Below are 19721 nucleotides of genomic sequence, written 5' to 3' on the forward strand. Positions count from 1 at the left end.
TTACCATGGGAGTTGAAATGTCAGAATGAATCATATCATGATAAAAATAGCATATATCAGATGTCATATTTAAAAATAAATAAATGCTAAATATATTAAATAAATGTTTTTGTTGTTGTTGTTCTTGGGAAGACAATACTGTTAGATATTTGTCAAATAATGCAACAAATAAGTTAAATCTCTCAGGTAATAAAACAATATTTGACTTACAAATATAGATATTTTAAGTTTTTTGTTTGTTTCATTTCTTCTTTTTGTTTAATTTGTCCACTGAAGGCTAAAAAGTGTAAATTTATATATTTTAGATACTTTGAGAGGGTGCAGTTATTTTACACTGACCTTTACCAAGTCCCCACTGATTTTATGTCTGTCTTTAGCAATAATGGCTACCATTTCAAAGATTTTTAAACATTGGAGGAGTCGGCAGCTTGCCTGGGCCATCTGACTTTATTCTAAAATGGCCATCATCACTATTCATCAGGTGATCCCTGATTATTTAGTCCATTTTAGACTTTTCATATACATTCCTGTACCCCCTAAATACCACATATTTGCTGTTTCTGTAACACATACATTCACTACACAATTTTGTCATACTTTCACACGTGTCTCCTAAAAATGAACAAATTAATAATAATGCAATGAAACGACCACTGAAAGCATTTATAAAATTCTGAATTAAACAACATTATTTGTATCTCTCTAACAAAGAGATTTTAGCCTAATTAATACATGGGTATCCAAACGTTTTGCAGAGTGGGTCAGATTAGACCAAAATGCCTAAGGGCTGCTCACTTTTGACAAAAATATTATTTAAAAAATTATTCAAAAATATTGAGTATACATTACAATGTTTACTACCCATCCTTTGTTCCTTAGTTATAATAACAGTCTTATGCTATGACTCTAGATTAAAAGGTATTCTGATTTTCATCTCCCTGTCAACTTTTTTTGTCTGTAGTCATAGTCATGTGTGCAGGCCACATGAATTAAAATATTTGTTTCTTTTGCATCACATTTTTATTTAGACTGTGTATATCTTGTGCTGTTTTCTCACTGGGTTAAAATGATTTACAGGGTTACTGTGCCAGGGTGAATAATCTGTTCATAATTAATGGTGATTAACAAAAACATTTGTTTTATATAATCTAAACAGTGAAAAGATGACTTGGTTTCAGTTTTACATGGTTTTTACAACTCCATTTGTTTTAAATAATATAATTAATATAATTATTAGCATCAATTGGCCATTTATTAGGTTAGTATAAGGATTAGTTATTTAGACTATTTTGGGATCCCTATAAAAATCATTACCTAGTTATATGGATTTAAAGACAAGATACAAATTAATTTAAGTAATCTTTAAATAATTTAAGCAATATTAATCTATAGTAATGCTACAGAGTTAAACATTACCATAAAATTACATTGTTCTACACTGAAACTGAAAAGTTAATAGGGCAGCAGTCTTCTAACGCTCTAACATAGTGTTGCAATTAAAGCATAATATAGCATTACGTGCATTAGTCTATTTTGTAATGGGCACTGTAATTTTAGCTATGCTCTTTAACTGAAGATTTTTCAGTTAGATATATTTACTCAACCTTCTATGTTTATCTTCTAATGGTTTTTGTTTACTTTAAAACGGTGGCCTAATTCTGCTTGGTTATTGCTTTTTAAGAGTGTGTCCTATACTCATTATAACATGAATGAGTTAGCCTATATTGTTTCATATATGCCAAAAATGATGGCCATTAGACAGCAGAAACTGGCACAATATATTTTATGGATTGGTTAAGCCCACCTATACAATGAGAATCACATGTAAAGCAATTATTATTTGCTTAAAGTCTAAGAGAGGCGTAACCAATCACAGGACACAGTATAAGATACCAGTTTGGACCTATTTGGTCCGTCTAGGCCTTAGTATTTGTGTTATTTGCTCAGTTTCTATAACAGTCATGTCATCCAGAAAAGTTTTCGTGGGCGGTAACTGGAAAATGAATTAGGTTTGGATTACGCTCTTCCAGAGGATTGACGAATGTTTCAGAATGTAATGGATATGCCACCAGAATTGTAATGATCGATGCAGTCGCAAACGATGTAGACTCAATCTTTCATCCTTGTTTCTCTCACCTCTCTAGAGGTGGTGTGTGGAGCGCCATCTATTTACCTGGACTATGTCAGATCCAACCTAGACCCCAAAATTAGTGTAGCTGCCCAGAACTGCTATAAGGTAGCTAAGGGTGCTTTTACTGGTGAGATCAGGTACAGTTGGCTCATAAATATGAAATATAGTAAACACTTCATGCTTCGCCTTTGTAATATGTAATGAAAGCCCAACCTTTGTTCCTCTCACCCCTATGGTACAGCCCAGCAATGATCAAAGACAGTGGGGTGGACTGGGTGATTCTAGGTCATTCTGAAAGGAGGCACATCTTTGGTGAAGGTGATCAGGTAAGATGATTAATTGGCTACATCTGGTGTCTGTCCCGGTGCACTTTTTGAACATGCAAAGTAACACACTTAAACAAGTAAGTATCTGCATTATGTTTTATTCCAGTCGCTGCCTTGTTTAGCAAAAGGTGTATATTTGCATCAAGGTTCAACCTCACTTTACCTAGGAATCATGTGAGTATCCAACCTGGTACAGTAAAGATTTGGGTAACAGCAGTTATAAAATCCAGAACTAGATTTGGATTTGGATTCTAGAGTTAACACCTCTGCTCTCTACCTGCTTTTACAGTTGGCAATGATCTAGTAGGTCTGTTAGCAGGAGAGAAAAAAAAATCATTAAACTGCTAGACTCCATTCCAGAGTTTGGGGGGAGGATGTGCACCCTGGTCTAAATTACAACTACCTAGACAGATCTCCTCATATAAGCCCTTTTAAACAAACTCTTTAAACTGGCTAGCTAAGCATTTAACAGTAACAGCAAATTCTAATCACTCTTAAATATATTCTTGGATGGCTATTAAATCGGTTCTTCCTGAGGCATGTCAGATTTGTGAAATAAACAGAACAAGAGGATTCCATACCTTTTAACATTGCTGAATTCCAGACAAGGTGTACTTGCTTTTACTAATTGTGCATTGGGTGGGCTCATGCTGGCTGTTGCTACCAAATATTTGTGCACTTTGGAGCCATTTACCAAACACGGGTCCCTGTTAGAAATCCTGCCTCTTTAAAGCATGCCCTATGTGGCTGTCATCTTACTAAAGAAAAATGACTGCTCAGACACCCTCTTTCTTGAAAGGCAATCATTCTTCTAAATTCCTGTGATATGGGTTCTCTTGCAGCTGATTGGTCAGAAAGTTGCCCATGCTCTGGAGAGTGGTTTAGGAGTAATTGCGTGTATTGGTGAGAAGCTGGAGGAAAGAGAGGCAGGAATCACAGAGGAGGTGGTGTTTGCACAGACCAAAGTCATTGCAGGTAACTGGAGTATAAACATCGACATAAAGCCTCAGTTCAGTAGTGCTATAACAAAAGGATGAACTTAAATACAAAGTGATGACATGCCAATTACGAGACTTGCAGCTGCCTTTTCACCATCTGCAAAATGGAGTTTAGTCACTATATCAAATGCCTTGATTCCATTACCCTTTTATTTCTTTTGGGAATGAGTGAGAACAGTCTGTAAAGTGTGTACAAATGCAGTCTATGAATAGCAGTGCTGATCACAGGATCAGTTCATTTAAACAGGTTTTTTTCTGTAGTTGGTGTGAATTAAAAATGGATATTGGTTCAAAGTGGTACTATTTAGTTTAGCAGATGACATATAGAGCAATAAACCTTGGAACATTTTTTTTCCTTTTCCTGGGATTCAAGTGCTTTTTCACAGTAACTAGTCTTTTTCATGTTGACTGACACAGTAAACATGAAGTGCCATATTTCTGTATGTGGCCGTGGAATATTTAAAATGGTGCTTCATGTTTTGTATTTAGGTTTTGTTTCTTTAAAAGATGGGGTAATTTAAATTTTCATAGCAATAAGGATGTTAAGTGCTTTATGGAGTGACTCATTATAATTAAAGCCATGTTTATGTAGTCTGTTAGAATTTGGCTGAACTGCTTCTCCCAATTATGTAAGGCATGAACATTTCACCTACTAATAGTATACTGGCCACTTGGCATATACACGTGGGCATAAAGATTCAAGTTGGTCAGTAGTTTTCAGACTATCCTTGTCATTCAGAAAGTACTTGTACCAGTTGCATGTGACATTTTAGATATCCTGTAAACTATGGGGAATTTCAGTGTAGTTTTGTTTTACAGACAATGTAAGTGACTGGGTAAAGTGGTGTGGGCATACGAGCCAGTCTGGGCAATTGGCACTGGTAAAACTGCCACACCAGAGCAGGTAGGCATGCATTTTCTGAGGCAAGCTTTCATTCCATATTCTTGTTCATTTTGCCATTTGTTTTATTTATTTATATGGAGAGGGAAGTATCTATTTTAAAAGTAAAATCTATTGTCAAGTTAAACATGGGAGAATATTGGGTTGGTGTTTGTGGGGTTTTTGTTTTCCTTCAAACCTTTTGTAAAGCATCTTGAAGGGTTTGAATTCGAATGGATGGCTGTAAAGCAACAGAAGCATGGGGTATTGAAGGTGTTCTAACATGTAAATCAATAATTGACAGCTAAATGTACCTTGCAAGAATACTGAGAAAAAGTGGCAAGATGGAGGTCACAACTGTATAGGAAAGGGAAGTACCTACTACCACCACCATAAGGCAGACACATGCTTGGATTTTCTATGGAAGTCATTGGTATTCTTCTTGACTTTGTGCCTGACTTGATATTCTGCCAAAGGCCTAATTCAATATTACAGAAATAGTCTATTAATTTTTCATACAGTTGACATGTATAATCTATTGGGATGTTGGTTGTCTATGTATTCACTTGGGGCACACAGCTCAGTGAAAAGATCTAAAGGTTTCATGTTGGAGATCTCTGCTCTGTCTCTCAGGCTCAGGAAGTACATGAGAAGCTGAGAGCTTGGTTGAGAGAGAATGTCTCTGAGGGAAATGCGGAGTCTGTGAGGATCATCTATGGAGGTCAGTATGGGGGAGTGTTAAGGTATCATTCCACTCTTATAAGCTCTGTTCACACCTAGCACTTGCTTTTTAATTAGATCACCCAGGATGCATATTAATGCAGAGACCACTTGTGATCGGACTTCTTGTATCTGCTGAAGGAAGTGCTGCGTACATTTACTAAATTGCTCTTCTGCTGCATTTTTCAGACTGAGTCCTCAGTCCAAATGGTAATGGGGCATCTTTTCACTGGCACACCAGCCATGAGTATCACTTTTATCCATTAGCTTAGTTTGCTTAACTACATGCAGTTTTTTGTTTTGTTTTTTTTTTTAAAGATTTTTTTCCAAATCAGTGTTTGCAATTGGTTCATATTTTCTGGCTAAGGCAATGACTGGTACTTCATTGCTGTTGAGAATGGTCATGCAACCTGATGCATTCGTGCTACAGATGAAATGGGTTCCAGACCACCTCTGAAAGTGGTTGAGTGACTTAACATCTGTACTTAGAATCTGAAATTGGCAAAACCATCACCCAGGAACCATGTTAATGCAATGTATGAGCACTGCTTTGGAATCAAAGCCAGTCATATACCTGTCCACATGGCTGCTTAGCAAAGCAATTTGTGAACTTGGAATGAGTGGAGCTAAATGTAAATCTGAATATGTTTTTTTTTAATTTTCAATTTTAAAAAATCATTAAATTGTAAAGGATGTAACAATGGAAAGGAGGGGAAAATGTTGCTTATATTTTTGCTAGAGTAAATTAACTGACCACCCAAGAAGGCTTCAGTATTTTACATTCAGTTATTTCAGGACTTCAGTATAACCAAAAAGGATGAAAAGATTTGAAGGCATTGATGACAGAAGAAAGTGTGGACCCATTTTAATGTATTAGTTCCACCTTAATGTCGTATTGTGTAATCAAACTAACATGTCTTCCCTTTTTCTGTCAGGTTCTGTGACTGGGGCTAACTGCAAAGAACTTGCAGCCAAAGTTGATGTTGATGGCTTCTTGGTAGGTGGAGCCTCACTTAAGTCTGAGTTTGTTGACATAATCAATGCAAATGCATAGAGCAATTGGGGAACAATCACAGGGTTCAAACCCAGCATGTTCAGAGGCAGACCATAGAGAAATGCGTTCATGTAAGAATAACGGTAACTATACAGCTTACTGGTTGAGTCATAAACTGCCTTTACACTTTGAAGGGTTTACCCACTAACACTTTGCAGCATATGTCTAGGGGAAACAGTTGGGTTTTCAGTACTGGACCACTGGCTTCAATGCCTCCACTACCTCCACTAAATGTGCTTGATGTTGTCCTTGGATGAAGTTCCCTGCTAGCTGCAGCACCTGAAATCTGTTAGCCTGTTCACTTGTAGTGTTCTGCCAATCTGCTGAGTAGACCTGCACAAAAATAGCATCGTGTGCATATGTAGGTGTGAAATAGTAATGGCAATAGATCTAGGCTGTGTGCATAAGTTTCCCACAGTCCCGTTCCAAAGCCTTTTTTTAACCCTCTAGTGCATATGGACTTTTTTCTGGTACATGTAACTCTATCACCATTCTGAACTGGAAGTGACAGGAGCAGAGAAGCACATTGGATTTTGAGTCCTGTTAATCCAAACAGATGAGACCCAGTTTAAGTTCCATTTTCCCTCCTGAGTTTAACTGATAATTGCAGCCAACACTTGAACACGTTTTCCCCACTCAAGAACCTCAATTACAGTAATCCTGCCATGACTTGAATGCAGCATGGAGCCTTCTCACCTTTTTTGGTCTGTTGGGATATGTGGTGATTACAAGGACAATAACTTCACATTTTAGATAATTGGACCTGAACCATGATGCTTTTTTTGTGTGTGTGTAACCAGGCAATGCTTGACCATTCTAATCCACCCCCCCACCCCCCCATTGAGCCTTTGCTCCCACCCCTGTTGTCTTTGCAATTAATCATTTTGTCCTACATCATTTCAATCACACTCTGGGTTTTTATTAAATATGCTGGTATTTTGTTCTATCTGCTGAACTCTATATGAATAGCCTTCCACTGAAACAGCAATAAATAATGCATGTTTAAATGGCTCATTGGAGAAATAAATTATTGCTAAATGTAAGCATTCTTTATTCTGAGTCTCTGCTATATGAATGTTCTGAGGTTTAGTAGAGTTGTATTCCTTCTTAAGATCACACGGGAAGCTGTTCTCGGTGTTGCAGGCCCTGCTGTCAGGCTGTAACCATAGGGTTGCTTCATAGATCTCAACCTCTCACATTCTCAAGCAAAATTAGGCTTTTAGATGGACATATGATTTAAGTTACATAACGTGAAATGACAGTCCAACAGAAAACAATCTGACCCCTTCACTCCATATTGTTTAAAAACATCTGGTGCAGACACATGCGCATGCTTACACCTACATCAAACTCATCAAACTTCCCCTTTTATATTTTCCAGCAACAGACAACCCATGGTGGAAGTAAATTACTATTTTATTTCATGGCATTAATTTATGGCAAGCAAGTTGTTTTTGTTTTTTATTTTCTCTTCTGTCCATGGTGACTCCACAGACAAATATGTGGGGGAACTCAAGAATGGAGGAATAAATCCCTACCCCAGTCATGATTATAGACTTGACAACATAATGACCAGAAAGGGCATGGTTGTGGAGTGGGATGGATGGGTGGGTGGGAAGAAGGGGTTAAAAGTGCACTCATGCTAGAGTGAAGGGGTGAAAGACTGCCACACGTGTGTGTGTGTGTGTGTGTGTGTGTGTGTGTGTGCGCGCACGCACGCACTCGTTCACGTACACAGGTGCAATTGTCAGTGTAAGCATGCCTGACTGTCCATCTCTCTGGCAGGCAAGTCCTGTCTGTGGGTGTCCATCTCTGTTGCTTTGACTTTGTGCTTCAGAATCTTTTGTCTTCTGCCCCACCATGTACCATCGATGGCTGTCCATCTCTGACATGGCTGGACCTCAGGTCTCTCTTCCTGCTATGGTAGGCCTGCACACAACTTCAGCTAATGAACCAGGGCACATGGAGTTGCAGGCTGGTTCACAATCAGGTTTGCAATCATTTTCACGAACACACTTGAGTCCTCAAAGTAAAAGTCCTGACAGAATTGGTTTTTGGCTTTAAGTACATTTGTTCTGGGGATGAGCAGTTCAGTCAACATCAGCACAATTCCTCTTGGACAATTTAAACACAATGGAAGCATTGATAACTTTTCCTTATACATTGAGTTAGTTTGGCCCATCAACCCACCCTCCACCCACCATTTCATTTGAGTCTCTCTGCAGTAGATCACACTTCAAAATAGGTAAATCAGTAACACTGAATAGGCTGGAGCAATGTATTATCTGTAACACCTGAGGTTGGAGGAAAATTAGGTTAAAAATGCATTTTTGTAGAACGCCATCCCTTAAAGATAACTTATTATCTTATAACTTATTAAGATTTTCTCTAATATAAACAACATCCACTAAATTCTGTTCAAATAAAGTAAGATTTTGTTCTGTATTTAATCAGAAGTAGCCCTACCATGTTCTGTTATACTTTCTCACTCATTGTCTCAGGTCATTGTGTGCAAGTGTATGTCACCAAACCTCACCTAACCTGCCTTTTCAAGCCATTCTGTTTGCATAAATTCACTGTCTGGATTTCTGCCATGCAAATTATTGGCTCTGTTGCTTTGTAGTCAGTCCAGTCGAGTGCATATTGTTTTTGTGTGTCTGTCCTGCACATGGGCATCATCTGTTCCATCTGTCTTGATTTGTATTACATCTCTTGAATCAGTAGGTGTAGCAAACAGTTATTGTCAGTTGCTATAGTGCATTGTCTTTTTTTTTCTTTTTTTTTTTTTTTTAACTGTTTTTCAGTACAGTCATACTTGGTCGGTGCATGTTGTGTCAGGTATTGTGTGGACTTTGCGCAGCTGGCAGTGCTTTTACAGGGCACTGGGGTTCCGGAAGTTATGGCCAGCAAATCGCGCTTGATCACCAAGCTCTTCCTCAATCCTATGGGGCAGAAGGAGCAAGACAGTGAGTTAGATTAAAAATCTAGGCAATAGTGTATTTAGGAAATGTGGAAATTTAAGTTTGAGGAAACAAGCTGGGTGGAGGTTTTTTGGACATTGTAGACAGAGGTCCTCCTTCAGAAATTTTCTGTACATACACGAACATATGCAAGGCATTTGAGCTGGACACCTCCAAGTCCAAATTGGAGGAACCACAGGGAGTGGTGGAGAACATGGTCAAGATCCTCTGGGACCTCCAGGTCCAGACAGATAAACAGTGGCAAGTCAACCAGACATCATAATAATAGACAAAATGTACATCAGTGAAAATGGCTATGCAGTCCCAAATGATGGAAACTTCCAAAAGGATGTATGAAAAGCTGGATAAATACCATGCACTGACAGAAGAAATAGAAAATGTCTCCAGTTTGTCTTAGTGGTGATATGGACACTTGGGGCTGTGAGCCAGCCCCTTGAGGAGGATCCCAGGAATGTCACTCTTAGACCAGAAAAGTGCAATCCTAGGAAAAGTAAAAAATACTGCACTGCACCCTCGAACTCCCAGGCCTCTAGTAGGCCCAAGTGTGAGGACAAAACATGCCCAACAACTGGAGGGGTATGTTTGTTATGCACTTTACTTGCATGACTGATGAAGGAACTCTGTCCGAAACATCCTGTTTGTCATCCTGAACTTGATCAATCAAGTTCTTCAAATAAGTTTATGATTGGGGCAAAATGTTATTTAATTGCTCCTTACGCACACCCCAACTCTTCCCTCCCTCAGGTGAAACTGACCATCCCACCTGAGTAATAATTTTTTTTACAATTAAACCTGTGTGTGTGTGTGTGTGCAAAGAAGTTAAGCTATTTAGATGTTTAACTGTATGTAAAACAATACATAACAAACACCAATTTGATGATATGATAATGCAGATAATGTGTATATGTGTATGAAGAAGCAGCCAAACTAAAAAGAAGAAGGAAGGAATTTGCCATAGGACTATTTTCCTTTTTTAAGCAAATGCACACTTAAAAAGCTTTAACCACAATTCTCTTCGCTTACCTAAGACTTCTGTAGGGACTGTACATATAAAGTCACAACTGGATGAAACTGGTATGGTTCATCAATATTTTTAACCTTTAACCCTTGGTGTGTGGTGCAGCTGAATTCCAACTAACCATTTGTTTGGGAAGCCTTGACATCCTTATTCCACTGTCACCATTCCTTGCCTTTGTTTGTTAATCAACATATAGATTTTTGATTATTGTTTGGATTTCTCCCTCATAATATGCCTGTTGATTTTATTGCCCGAGCCATATTTGCCATTGTAAGCAATCAAATCTTTCATAATGGCTCTATCAAATTTGAATTTGAAGACAATTATGGCATTCTGATCATAACAGTAATGGTCCCTTTTATGTTCATGGGTTTAAATTAGTACTTTTATAGTAAATATACTAATTGCTTGCAGGAATATAACTAATCTCTTACCTCATCAGTTGGTTGTATTTGGCCAGGCGCTCAGATCTACAAGGAGCGCCAGTCTTTATCTATAGATAAAAAGATCATAATTAAAAAATAAAGTATCACACCAAAAACTCTATCAACATATACCACATTGAAGAATAAGAATTACAAGTGAAGAGAAAGTCTCTGATACATACACAGACTATATATATATATATATATATATATATATATATATATATATATATATATATATATATATATATATATATATATAATGTATGTCTGTCTCTAAATAACTTTGTTTTTTTCTTATCTGTGCATCTATCTTTAAATCTCTGTTTAACAGGGTATATTTGTGAGTTTAAATTTGCATGAACAAGTCTGTTGTTTTATTACTATCGTAATAGCTTTCAGTAATGCTGAATAATAAACTATTACCATAACTACACTAACTGGCAAGGTGAGGTAAGTTTTCTTATATAGCACTTTTCATATACAAGACAACTCGGTGTGCCTTACAAATAAAAGTGTAGCAAATCCCATTTTTGCTGGAAGTGCCCTAAAGAAAGCGCATTGATGGCTCAACTGGCAGAGACAAGCTTACCAGAAAGGTTGTACCTGTTTCAGGTGTCTTGATGCATACTTCCTAAAAGAAGCTGGAACAATGTCTTACCTGGCCAGTGCACAGCCCCACTACAAGGTCTGCGATAAATGTGTCCTCTGTCTCCCCAGAGCGGTGGCTCACCATCACACCCCAGCCATTTGCCTGGGCCAGCTTACACCTGAGAGACAGGCAAGTGGTCAAAAATAGGGACAGAAAGGCTGGGACACACATAAAAATTGAGAGGCACTATGTCATGTGGCAAGTTCTGGATCTTGCTAGAATATAATAGCTTTTCACAGTCCTTTACCACTACACCATGCTTAGCACTTAAGTACAGCATCTCATAGCCCTAAGACAAAATTTGCTTACAAAATTAGAAAAAAAGAGGGTCTATGAAACATGAACTGAGGAATTATAAAAATAATACTACAGGAAACATTACAAAAGAAAATAAATAAAACTTGTAGCTAGTCAACTGTTACAAAGGGCAAATGATGAAAGCTCCAAAGTGAAGCACAGTCAATATCTACACCAGGAAACTAGACGGCTATGTGACTGGCAGCCGTTACTCACGCTTGGATGGCCTCTGTGACCGTGCCGATCTGATTGACCTTGAGGAGTAGGCAGTTGCATGCACGCTCCTCTGCTGCCTTCTCTATCCTCTTTGGATTCGTCACCGTAAGGTCATCACCCACTATCTGGATCCCCACAGAAGCAGTCATGTGGGTCCAGGCTGCCCAATCATCCTGATCAAAGGGATCCTCAATGGACACCACTGTGGAAAAAGCCGGCTTCTTGGTATTAAAGAAGTGTTGATAGAATTTTAATTTTCATGATGTTAACTGGTCTTTCCTGTCTTGCACTATTAATTCCCATTACTCTTTTAGAAAACCATAGACATTATGTAGGAAAGAAGTCATGTGACATAGTGTGACACCACAGCTTCCTTTGCTTGATTATCTATTACCTGGATAGTTGTTGACAAAACTCTGGTAGATCTCTAAGAGCTCCTCACTAGTGATATGTCTGTCAGGGTCTGACGGTGATTTGAAGTCCAGGTCATACTTTCCATCTCGGTAGAACTCGGAGGCGGCCACGTCCATTCCAATCACAACCTTATCAGTGAAACCAGCCTGGTCTATGGCAGTCTTTATCAACTCAAGGGCTGAGAGATAGGTAAAAAGGAAAGCATGAGAAGCTCCAGTAAGATTAACATTGGGGTCAATAGGTATTTATACCATTTTTCTGCAAAAAAAAAAAATAATAATATGCATGTTACATGTTTGCTTGTGGCCCCCACCATAACTTCAAATCTACAGTCTCAGAATCACAAATAAACACACCTTCACTGTTTTCTACGATGTTTGGTGCAAATCCTCCCTCATCTCCCACGTTAGTGGCATCCTGACCATATTTCTCCTTGATCACACCCCTCAGCGTATGATAGAGCTCTGCCCCCACACGCAGAGCATCGCGAAATGATTCTGCACCTACAGGCAGCACCATAAACTCCTGCATGGCCAGCTTGTTACCAGCATGGGATCCACCATTTATCACATTAAAGGCCTGGTGAAGAAAGAAAGATCATAAAGAGAGATGAGAGAAAGAGCTTACAAATCAAGGGTGTTAATTCACTCATGACTGATGAGTGACCTACTGTCCTAGTCCTCAAACAGTCCCTTGAAATCCCTACTGTTTAAAAGTTATACAAAATATATCAAAAAGTAGGTTTTTTGTATGTTTTCCACAATGAATTGGAATAGGTATGTATTAGTTATGATTTAGGTTGTAAACTGTGTCTAGCTTTTCATAAAACATCCTGCCAAATGCTGCAAATAAAAAATATGGAAAATATGAATACTGACACTAAAACAACCAAAATTAGGTGAATTAATGAAAATGTTCATCTAAAGTTATTATTTAGTATAATTATGTGGGTTGAGTCGAATAAATGAAGTGAATTTATATTTCTTACAGGAACTGGCAACACTAATTCTGTGTTTCCAGCCAAGTCAGCAATGTGACGATACAGAGGGATATCCTTTTCTGCTGCACCAGCCTTGCAGATGGCCAGGGAAACTCCCAAAATGGCATTGGCACCAAACGTGGCTGCAAAGATAGGAAACTGAAATTCTTATTCTGTTCATTACACTGAGAAATATACCTAATGCAACTGCAATTTTGTGCCAAAAATTATCCCTACTTTTTAAAAGTGATAAAAAATATGTAAAAATGGTTGGTATTTTTGTGTGGTTTCAACAATTTATTCTAACTGGAATAATATTCATTAGTTCTGATCTTGGTTAACAGTGTATAGATTTTGATACATTTCTGTGGAAAATGTATAAACTGGCAGACACTAAAATTCAAATTAAATGAATAAAATGATGGCTCTCTAGGTGATAGCTGTATTGACTCACATTTGTTCTCTGTACCATCCATCTCAATCATCATGTTGTCGAGTTTCTCCTGCTCCACCACACTGATCTCCTGCAGATGAACCAACACCATCCTCCATTAGCATTAGCATAGCAAGGTCATAGGTTTGTGCATGGTGAACAGTATAACCAATCAATGTCCTGTTACTATGAAATCAATTTATTCAAAGCAATAAATGCAAACCAAAGGCCTGTACATTTTTATGTTGTAATCTGGTTCATTATATGAAATTAAAAGCAAGCAAACAGTGAGTAAAATACATTGTCCATGTCATGAACATTCCAGGCACTCCAGCACATGATCAATAGAGACAAACTATGTTGTGCAGTTTTAAGACAGCACAACATCATGTGACTCACAATAACCTGTGAAATATTCCATTTCATCACATTAGCTAATTTATTTAGATAGAGAATGCCAACAGATTGTGGAAAAGATGTGTGCCAAGATTTTATAGTAATAGTAAGAAATAGTAAGAAAAACAATCTTGTGCCCAAAATGTACTCCACTGGTTTCCAAGCAACAAATAAAAATTCAGTCCATAACTGAAAAGGATTTGAAACAGAATCCCTGATAAGAATGTTATTCAACTGGGTTTAACCTGTTCCATCATCTGTATTATGTTACGCAATTTTCTTATCTGAACTATATGCTGATGCTCAATGATGCTGGAATTCTGATGCATCAGATGCACTGAATAATGCTCGTAAACACTACTGTAGTTTTAGTATTTCTATGAGGATGCAGCACACACAGTCTTACACGTTTCATATGTTTCACTGCGCTTGGTCATGCTAGTTCAAGGTCATCTGTTTGCTTGGTCTATATGGGATATGTACTTACATATGCAATGAGTGCAGGTCCAAGAGTGTCATTGATGTGGCTGACAGCTTTTAGTACACCTAAAAAAATTAAATCAGAGAACAAAGATAAAGAAAATGACAAAAGACTGGGGGGAAAGCAGTCCTAATTTCTGTTGGCTATGTTTTCCTATATAATGATCTCCAAAGTAACGTTGTAACTGGTCTAAATTCTCACCTTTGCCCTTAAAGCGATTCTTGTCTCCATCTCGGAGTTCCAGAGCTTCATAAATGCCGGTGGATGCTCCACTAGGTACGGCTGCCCTGAAGAGTCCTGAAGGGAGCAATATAAGCAAAAGAAAGAGATATCAACGAGAAGAGAGTAATTACTATTCATTGGCACCATTGTTTTAGAAAATAATACTTAAATAAAAATCTAGTTTTAATGTTAAAAGAAATACGTAAAACTTACATTTAGATGTTTTTGTTAAGAATTACATACAACATTGCAGTGACTACATGTTGAAAGCAGTTATTCCTTCAGTACATCCTAATGACACACACACACACACATATATGTATATGTATCTATATATAAAGATAGATAGACAGACAGACAGACAGACAGACAGACAGACAGACAGACAGACAGACAGACAGACAGACAGACAGACAGACAGACAGATAGATAGATAGATAGATAGATAGATAGATAGATAGATAGATAGATAGATAGATAGATAGATAGATAGATAGATAGATAGATAGATAGATAGATAGATAGATAGATAGATAAAAGCTGATTTAGTGTTAAAGCTGTATGTCTGTGTGTCTGCCTCTCAGTCACCCTTTTCAGTCCTCAGGTCGACTTCCACTGTAGGATTTCCCCGGGAGTCCAGGATTTCCCTGGCAATGATGCTCACAATGGACATACTACTAGGAAGAAATGCAACATTGTCATTCAAATGGAAAGTGCCTCTTTCAAGTTTCTATGCTAATAAACATTCACACCACCAAAAATATAGCTATAAATGCATAGCAGGACTTGCTAATTTAAATGTAATGGCATTTAGCTTACACTTTCATTCAAAGCAACTTACAATTATGAGTACAACTTGAGCAATGGAGGGTTAAGGGTCTTGCTTAGGGGCCCAACAGTGACAGCTTGGCAGTGGTGGGGCAGAACCAGCAACCTTCTGATTACAAGTCAAGTACCTTAACCTGTAAGTACCTGTAGCTATCACTGCATGTAAGATTCATCTTTTGGGTTCCAAGTGTCTTTAGAGGGAAATTTTAAAAATCCCTTGCAATAGGCCTCGATAGAATTTAAGATGAAATAATTTGTCTCAGATCAGTATGGAATGTCACTGAGCAGTCAAATGAGGAATCTTTGATGTGACTGTAGGGACTTATCACGAGTATATTTTCATGGTAATGCCTGACATTTAATATCTAATGCACTCGTGACAGATATGTACACAATTCTGCACACCTATGCCAGCACCAAAGGTTCTGGCATCTCTATGGCTTTTAAGACGTTGGCTGTTTGCGAAAAACATGCCTTTCCTTCTGCTCTGGAAGCAAAGGAAAAGCACTGCCACCGGGCAAGGAAGCACTATAATATAATCAGCTCACGGCTTACTAAGCCAATACTCGTAAAATTTAACAGCCTGACATATGTGAGGATACAGGGTTCTAATGTCACGACCAAAATGTCTGACCTTGAGATCCTGATTTATATTGCAAGAAACGTGCTTCAATCATAGCAAGTGGCGTTGTGTTTCCACCCTGTTTCAATTTAGTCAAAGTCGCGTTTCCACAGTGAGAGTGTTGTAATGACACTGCTAGTTACGTACATATAATTTTATTTAAAATACACTATGCCTAGGAACGTAGCGTAGTCGTGGGTTACGTAATCGTAATGATGCACGTTTCCTCTGTAGGTTACCTATGCGATACTGCAGCACCACACTGTCAGCAAAAATATTGACGGAGCGCGGGGGAGGGGGAGGTGTATTGGATAACGGGTGGGGTGGGGAGTGCGGAAAGTGGAGCAATTGGGGAGAGAGAAAGATAAACGATTTAGCTTCCCTTTGAACTAAGTAATGAGGGAATCAGAAGTAGTGGAAGAATGAATGTAGGCTGGAGAAGAACAGAGCAAGATGATCGTAAGCTTTCACAAAAAGAATAAAGAAGACTAATTTTCACAGGAAGTGAGCACAAACTGTACACATGATGGCAGACGCACAGGCTGTTTTTCAGTATGCGCGTGCACACACGCACGCAGGACAAGAACTATCTGCCCCTCTTCCCGACAACGCAAATACGTACACATTCTGTTGCATTCTAGCATCCTGCATACAAATATTCACACACCACCACACGCATACTTATGAATCCATGCAAAATGCAAAATTACTTCAACTTAAGCCCACCCTGACTATCACAAATACCCGTTTGCCTATATTCACGCACTCACAGCGCACACTCGCACACACACTGCGGACATTACATTGCATTGCATTGCATTAAAAATAGCTGACACAAACATTTCCAAAGAAATCAATAAAAAAGAATGAACAGCCAGCCCAGTTAATGCCAGTAGCCTAACTAAACAGCCTGCACACTGTAGCATCCCTATACCTTCATCATTGCTTTTTTAGTCATTCACCCTGTACACACAATAAGAGCTACAGAAACAAAACGAGGGATGGCACAAGCCAGCAAAGAGGAGGCACAGAGAAAAGAGAAGAGAGAGAGAGAGAGAGAGAGAGAGAGAGAGAGAGAGAGAGAGAGAGAGAAATGGTCCTGTTTTTACCTGCCGTCTTTGCGGGTGTAGCCTCTCTAAAGGCAATCTGGGAAATGCTGAGAAGAGTGTCAGAGGAAAAGAAGAGCGAATCAGCAGGCAAGAGGAGAGAAGACGAGAGAGGAGAAGAACTGGAGGGGGGCAAAATGTGTGACAGAATGGGGAGGGGATAGGAGGATGAGTCAGAGAAATTCTGAGAAACGAAGACGAGAGAAAAGAGGAGGAGGAGGAGGAGGAGGAGGAGGAGGTCAAGGGGACTGATTAATGAGAGGGAACAAGGGATTCTGGAGGAAGAAGAGAAGGAGAAAAAGATAGGTTGCTGCATTGTTAACTAGAGATTGTCAGTAAAAAATAGATGGAGGACAGCAAGAGAGCAGGTGCTCTGGTCTTCCGGCCAGATGCACTAGAATTCACAAGTGTCGTCTAACACCATGATAAAGGGCATTGAAGCTCACACAGCAGGAAATCCCAACCAGTTGCATATCTGCATACAATACACAATGAGGCTTCATTGGCTTGCTCTGAATACATAAAAGGTGTATTTGTGTTCCTTTTATGTAATGTAAAATATAGTTATAAAAATTATGTATACTTTTTATGCTATTCAATTCAAGACATTTTGCATTACTAACTCTCAGAAACTATGAGAGTAACCACATTTTAGTTAAGATGAGTAGGTGGGTATGATTTTTTTCTGTGTGTGTATACTCATAAACATGACCAGGCTTATCCAACGTGTCCAATGTGTCCAACACATAAATATGAAAAGGGGATCATCTGTAATTAAACTGACTGCCTGCTGTAATGAAATTACCTTTTGGAGATGCAAAATCTCCTTGATACCAGACAGATGCACACACACATACAGAAATTGCATTGTAATTAACTAATTTTCTGCTTTGTTAGAGCTGAAGGTTAGTTGACCTTCCACCCCACTGCTTTCCATCTGAAAAAGACTATCTAGCCAATCAGCATCAAACTGTGTAGTGGCTTTTCTGCAAAGGCTGCTAGGATTAGAGTATTTTGGTCATAACCTTTGTCATATCTTATGTGAATATATATGTGAATATTTTCATATTAGGTATAATAACAGTATAAATAACAAACTAATATCTACTGTTCATAAAGATATTGTTAGAAAAATCTTTTCATTAGACTTGGGCCAAATATAGACCTGACCCAATAATTTCAGTTTGATATATAAAGGCCAGTTGCAGTACAGTAGTTCTATGAACTGTGCATTACTAATAGATGACATAGTCCATTTTGTTGATTAGAATAATTTTGTTGACTTGGAGATCCCTGTCCACAAAACAATGCCTCGAAGTAACTGATACTTTAATGCAGTAGTCAGAAACACACAATACACTTGGTTATTCCTCACTGGAGCAGGCAGTGGCTGGGACACTGACACTTAGATGTAGAATAAATCTTTATTTTAAAACAGTGTGGTAGTACAAGTATTGTCTGCAGGTCAAGTGCACAGTGCAGAAAAGAGAGATGACTGTTGCTGGTGGTGCCACATCCCCCCCTCCTCCCCCCAGCCCCACCCCTTATCCTCTCAGGGACACTTGTCAAGACACTGTCTAATTGGGAAGGTATCAGCTTGATGGGCACAGCAGAAAGCAGGTCATTAGACTGGAAGCAGAGTGCCAGCAGTGCTGGCAAGACCACCCTGTCCCACTGCCAGTGGTATTCTGGTATTCAAGTACATGTGAGTGATCCTCATTTCCAAAGTCTAATGTGACATTCGAACAGCTGGGCTCCATTGAAAAGGATTCCAAGGCACACAGTAACACAGATGCCTGTTGTCAACATAATGAGGCACTTTCACTTTGGCATGCTGTGCAGATACTATTGTGTCCTTGGTGACACAACAATATACTGCTTTGACAAGGAAGACCAAGAAATTCTGAAAATAATAAGCCTAGAACATCATACACAGGCGTAGACAGTTTATATATACATTCAGTTAATTTAAATCAAGAATAGAGTGGAATTTTGTTTCGGTGGAATAACAAAAATGGAACGGTTGAACGAACCTTTTGGGTTTAGTTGGTCTGTTGTTTATTAATCCTCTTTCAAAAGGGGAATAAAACCTCATTGGAGATGGCCTGGGCTTGAAATTGTCAGCAGTTTTTAAAAATATAATTAGTTATTTGTGCTATATGATTTTGTATTATATTGTGTCAGAGTGAACTAGTGAACTAGTTCTAGTAAGTCAGATGGTCAGTGTGTGCAGCTGAAATCAACTGCACACACTGACCATCTGACTTACTAGAACTAGTTCACTCTGACACAATGTAATACAAATACAATATAATACAAATCTTTACTTATTGTAAAGATTATTGTTAAATAAAGGTCTTAGGAATCTGAGCTCTTAGGAAACTGAGGTCCCAGGAAATGGGTGTGAGGCTAAACCTGATGTGGTGGTTGAGACATCTCTGTAAGTTACTAGTATATGACCTTGACCAGTGCTCAGCAGTTACGAATGCTGCCACACTCAAAAGAGTGCCTTCTAGTGGTCAGGAGTAAAGAAAAATAACCA

At 38.5% G+C, this 19721-nt stretch overlaps 1 protein-coding gene and 1 pseudogene across 2 annotated transcripts; one reads left to right on the plus strand and one right to left on the minus strand.

The window, feature by feature from the left end:
* Window positions 1-457: 457 nt before the first annotated feature.
* On the plus strand, window positions 458-6109 carry LOC113572574 (annotated as a pseudogene).
* A 1398-nt stretch (window positions 6110-7507) lies between these two features.
* Window positions 7508-17342, minus strand: eno2 (enolase 2). Of its 2 annotated transcripts, none has more exons than XM_027002278.2 (12): window positions 17183-17342; window positions 15212-15297; window positions 14603-14698; window positions 14408-14466; window positions 13546-13615; window positions 13101-13234; window positions 12469-12691; window positions 12093-12290; window positions 11699-11900; window positions 11195-11303; window positions 10543-10601; window positions 7508-9051 (listed from the first exon to the last, which is right to left on the minus strand). In XM_027002278.2, exons 2-12 carry the CDS (start codon window positions 15294-15296, stop codon window positions 8982-8984), a joined length of 1305 nt encoding a protein of 434 aa, XP_026858079.2. In that variant the 5' UTR covers window position 15297; window positions 17183-17342; the 3' UTR covers window positions 7508-8981. The 2 variants fall into 2 exon arrangements, with proteins under 2 accessions (XP_026858079.2, XP_026858078.2); XM_027002277.2 differs by having other exon boundaries at window positions 15212-15300.
* Window positions 17343-19721: the final 2379 nt, after the last annotated feature.

This window comes from Electrophorus electricus, chromosome 8, assembly GCF_013358815.1.
Source record: "Electrophorus electricus isolate fEleEle1 chromosome 8, fEleEle1.pri, whole genome shotgun sequence".
NCBI lineage: Eukaryota > Metazoa > Chordata > Actinopteri > Gymnotiformes > Gymnotidae > Electrophorus > Electrophorus electricus.